Source organism: Asparagus officinalis, chromosome 4 (genome assembly GCF_001876935.1).
Source record: "Asparagus officinalis chromosome 4, Aspof.V1, whole genome shotgun sequence".
NCBI lineage: Eukaryota > Viridiplantae > Streptophyta > Magnoliopsida > Asparagales > Asparagaceae > Asparagus > Asparagus officinalis.
In genome coordinates, this window is record NC_033797.1 from 38,081,072 (window position 1) to 38,085,967 (window position 4,896).

The window sequence follows — 4,896 nt, forward strand, 5'->3', positions numbered from 1 at the left end:
GAATTTAGTATCTCCAATTAAGAGTAGAAGTAACAATGAAGAGGTTAGCTTGAAACAACTTATGAAAATTGGGGACTTAATAGCAATTTCAATGTTTCAGGGACTAATCTCATAATAACTAAAAATTTGGAGGAGCTAATAGAAATTTAACGAATTGAATTCATTCCAAAATGTGAAAGATGGCTGGAGAAAAAACTTTTACTTATGCGTGCACAAACGTATGGGATGTGGGGCCCTACATGGAGCAAATGAGCATTTTATGCACCTAGCTAACTCCTGAAGGAGCGGCGACTGATTCTGAGTTGTTCGTTATACAAAATAAGAGGGCAAAATTATAGTTTTTATATATTTTATAACCGCGTTCTTTCAATAACTCTGTGGCCCAATGGATAAGGCGCTGGTCTACGGAACCAGAGATTCTGGGTTCGATCCCCAGCAGAGTTGTTTATTAAAATAAAATTATTTTCATTTTGCCCAGAGATACATACAGAACAAGCATATCATCGAAATTAATTTACTCTTAAATTGTTGAATAAGCATTCAATAGAAGAAAACCTTATTGCAAAGCCTGCTTGGACTCGCGAATTACAATCTCATATCACCTCACTACATGCCAGCTGACGATAATAGTCTTTTATTGTTGGTCGCATTTTGATCGCAGGCTAAGTTTTGAAAGGGCACTCGATTTCCATCTCGCAATCACCTGAAAACAGCAAAACCTCGGTATTCGCGAAATTTTTTTAACGGAGCTGCCAACGGACGGTGAAGTACATCTTCCTACCACTTACATAGCAGGTCCGATCAAAGACGCACACAACAAATCATATGGTTCAACTATAAGCACGCAGGAAATTTACTGAAGCGGCAACCAAATGTGCCTACCATAAAACTCCGAGGCACAATTACACAACTATAAGCTTCCTCTGTTCACTCTTTACATTTATAATCTCCCTAACAAGAGGATAGTATCTTTTTACTCTCATCAAACCGTTTCGTTTCTGGTTCGTAGGCATTAGACAACACAACCTTTTGTGCCCCTATAATAGCTAGGCGCTGCACTGAACTGGGCTCTTCTGCCTCCTCTCACCCAAGCTGAAGCTCTGGCCAAAGCTCGGCAAGCAACATTGTGCAGACTTCTCTCCTCCCTTCTTCCTGTCATCTCTACTCGGAGTAGCCAACTCGTTGTTTCTCACTGGGTTAGCTCTATCAAGAGGTTGCTCAGGCTTTGTTTGGTTCGAAAACTCCCCTTCTCTTCCGGCTTCTGGTTTCTCGTTGGAAGCATTTGGTTTTGGGGTTTCTTGGAAGAGGTCACTGAGTTTCTTTCGACCAGTTGGAGATGGTTCGCTGTTGGAGTCTGTGAATTTGTCGGAGTTTGCTCCTGAAAGAGTGGTCGGTGAGCTGTATGAAGTGCTGCCTCGTGAAGGAGTGAAATCTGCGTACAAAACATTGGAAAATGAACGACCAATCAATGCCTCACTTAGACTGAAAAACAAATGCAATTATTTGGAAAATATCTAATTAGGCTATTCGCCATATTGAGAACTCGATATGGTAATTCAAGTTATAGAGTTCTGAAATGGAAGACATAGGATGAAACCAAGTACTGCCAAAAGTTGTACATACCTAAATGTTTGTTTAAGAAAATCATAAGGCTGAAACTGGGAAAATATGGAGATCAGTAGAGCAGAATGGTAACTTTAAAGTAAATTTCAAGAATAAATTTTCAGAGGGAGACAAGTAATCCATGATATGTAGGCATTTTAGATTCCCGAAACCTATCCATACATTTATCTTGAATTTCTTCTACTTTAAGGTAAGCGATCAAGTTTTTTTTTTTCCTTCGCTCATCTATCCTGCAGTATACAACACATTATCATGTAAATAAAGAACATTTAAATCAGGAATATTCGAGATTCTGAGTAATCTGACCTCCATTCACACTGAAGAAATCATCTTCACAATCTGAGTCTAACCATGCTCGTGAGTCAAAGAATGTTTCATCCTTGCTTCCTGCTTTAGACAAACACACAAACATTTAAAGGTAGAAAACTGCATGGGCATTATAAGATATGTCGAATGCATATCCATGTCATGAATTCTATAAAAGGACTTATTTCAAGACCATTTTTGTTGCATATACTTGCCTTGCCAGAAATTTGTCTCAACCAATTGATTGGCTTCTCGGTTTTGGTATAATGGTATCTAATCTATGCTAGACAAATATTTTAACCGTTTTGAAGGAACAATCAATGATGTCCATGGCGATCAGTGACTTAGTTGGTGATGTTCCTTTGCAACTTCTCCAGTTCACTCGAATTATCATCGCCGAAATAAGTTTCAGTCAAAAGGCTTCCACAGGCTCAAATGCAATTATTCCTCTAAGCAACGTCTGTAAGAGAGTGAGAACATATTGTTTTCATTGGATTGGTTGCAAGCAGATACTTTCATTTAAATTTTAATCCAGGGATTGGAGTCTTGATGGTCTTACTTTCTAACTTGGTAAATATGTTAAGATTCTAATTTATATTGTCTGCAAGAGGACACAGTTAAAATAAAATGTTGGAATTATTACTCTAAATGCAAGTTAGGGATTGAGTCTTAAACTTGAATGACAAACTCTACCACCTCACGATTAAAATAAGTGTGAGAAGCACGTTATCACATACTTTTTCCTCTCTTAGGAACAGGAGCAAGTAGGAGCTCTCTGGAGTAGGTTCATTTGCATGAGAAATCAAACAAGACATTAGTCTATTTTCGGATGTGAACCATACTATTACTGCTATTTCAAGAGAAAATTAGTGAAAAGACAGCACTCGACTAGGTGACAGTTGGACTGACCCAGAACGAGGTAACGGTCGGAAAAAAGTGAATGATTCCTTTGTCGCAGATACATTCCGTTAATTTGACAACACATCTCTTTCAAAACTCAGGTGGATGCTCTCAGATTTAGATAGTAGAGGCACAGGAGCGAAAGAATCCGTAACTGAAAAGGAAAGTTGATACAATTTTCTTTTTTTCTTTTTTTTTTTTGTTGATGATCATATGAACTCCTGTGAAGAAGAACCAACATTTTCTTAATCAGTTCACGACTGTGTCTCTGGTCCACTACCATTTATGCACTTGGGGTTATCGCAGTTCAAATAGGAACTGTGTGTATGATGATTTAACTCAGGTTATTAATTGCTCAGAAAGTAGATGGGTTAGATTTAACTAACCTCTCTCTATGATAGGTTTTAAAGCTTTAGGCTCCGTTTGGCAACATATTAAATCACAGAGTTAAGAATCTTAAATCCAGGTTTATAGTGGCATATAGATTTTAGCCAAATGGGTCATTTAACTAACCTAAGCTATCGGATTAGAGTTGCGACGGTTGGAAAGGGGGTTTAACACGAATCTCAGCAAACAAGAGCAAATTAGGATTACAAAAAAGAAAGGGGAAAAAAGAAACAAGAAGAAGTCCACAAAACCTTTTTCCCAAATATGTCGGGAACTTGCGATTATCACAGGAATCCTATTTCTCCAATCCAATCTACCAAGGTCGCCTCTATTAAATTAGCAATCAAGAACCACCATATCTATGTATGAAAGAATAGAAAACTAGTAGTAAGCAGAATAAGGCTGTGGAAATTGCCTTGTTAAGAGGACACTAGGAAATGAAAATATTAAATGGTTCACTTCGTTTAGCTATACCCGTCAAGTTTCTATGATTATTAAAAAGACTATGTGTAGATTAGCTTAAGTTTTTTTTTAGGTTTTGTGTGTATGGGGTGTTTTTCTTTCTTTTCTTTTTTTTTTTTTGGGTGGGTGGGTTGGGTGGGGGGGGGGGTGTAATGGGATAACCAAAAAGTATCGTTAACATAACTGACAGACAAAACTATAGCATGTGAAGGAACTTATTTCTACATGTAAGAATAAAGGAGAAAAGAGTAGACTCCAAAGAGATAGAGTAAACATCAGTCGGTACAGGATCCACCCAAAGTAAATGCAAATAACCACATAAAACTTCTTCTCTTTCTTCTTTTTTTTGGGGTGGGGGGTGGGGGGTGGGGGGGGTGGAATATCTGATTTACACTGTCACCCGCAAATATAAAAATATTAAAAATACTTAGGGCTCTTCGTCAGCCAAAGAGCGGACATATTTAGAAGTTTACAGACCTGACAGATTTTAGGACAAATTTTCAAAACCAACCTATTTACAAATTTAATACAGAAAACCCACTTCCAGATTTATTGCAAAAACCGACCTGGTTTCAGCCTTGGCGCTGAAACCAGGTCGGTTTTTTGTACTGGGAAACTTCACGGGAGTTCAACTCCCGTGAAGTTTCGGATAAAAATTTTCAAAAACCGACCTGGTTTCAGCTCCAGGGCTGAAACCAGGTCGGTTTTTGCAATTAAATCTGAAATAGGTTGTTTTCTGCTATTAAATTTGTAAATAGGTTGGTTTTGAAAATTTGTCCTCCAAATTTATCAAGTAGATCAGAAGGACAACAGCATGGAAAAAAAAAACACACAAGCACATTACGTAGCACCTTTGTGAACAGCATTAATAATTAGATGGCATATGTCTGTCATTCAAAAAATCTAAAGAAGAAACTAAATGCAGCAAAATGTATGAGCAAATCGAGTAATTTCATCAGCCTTTAAATCCAACTTCCATTCGATAACTAAAAATAACAGCAGAAGGCATTTACTGGGGAAGGCTTTATTTCAACCAACTGGAAAAAAAACATTAAGACACAAATTAAGAATTCATACATGAAATAGAAGTATCAAATTTATGCACGGACTCCAATCCATTTCAACAAAAGTTATACATATTTAAAATAGAATCAGAACTACTATAGAGACTTTCCTTCAACATAACTAGGGCATGTTTGGATGGGGGGTAATGAGGGG

At 37.5% G+C, this 4,896-nt stretch overlaps 1 protein-coding gene and 1 non-coding gene across 3 annotated transcripts in view; one reads left to right on the forward strand and one right to left on the reverse strand.

The window, feature by feature from the left end:
• On the forward strand, positions 372–444 carry TRNAR-ACG. Its single transcript has one exon. It is a non-coding gene; the product is annotated as a tRNA-Arg (tRNA).
• The window catches only part of LOC109837215 (uncharacterized protein At3g27210-like), a 5,215-nt gene continuing 1,145 nt past the window's right edge, over positions 827–4,896 (reverse strand). Inside the window, exons 3-4 of one of the 2 annotated variants that reach the window (XM_020405361.1) lie at positions 1,930–2,013; positions 827–1,432 (exon numbers count right to left, since the gene is read on the reverse strand). In XM_020405361.1, coding sequence (XP_020260950.1) covers positions 1,047–1,432; positions 1,930–2,013 — 470 coding nt within the window. In that variant the 3' untranslated portion in view covers positions 827–1,046. The remainder of the gene's footprint in view (positions 1,433–1,929; positions 2,014–4,896) is intronic. The other variant, XM_020405362.1, reaches the window with a different exon arrangement.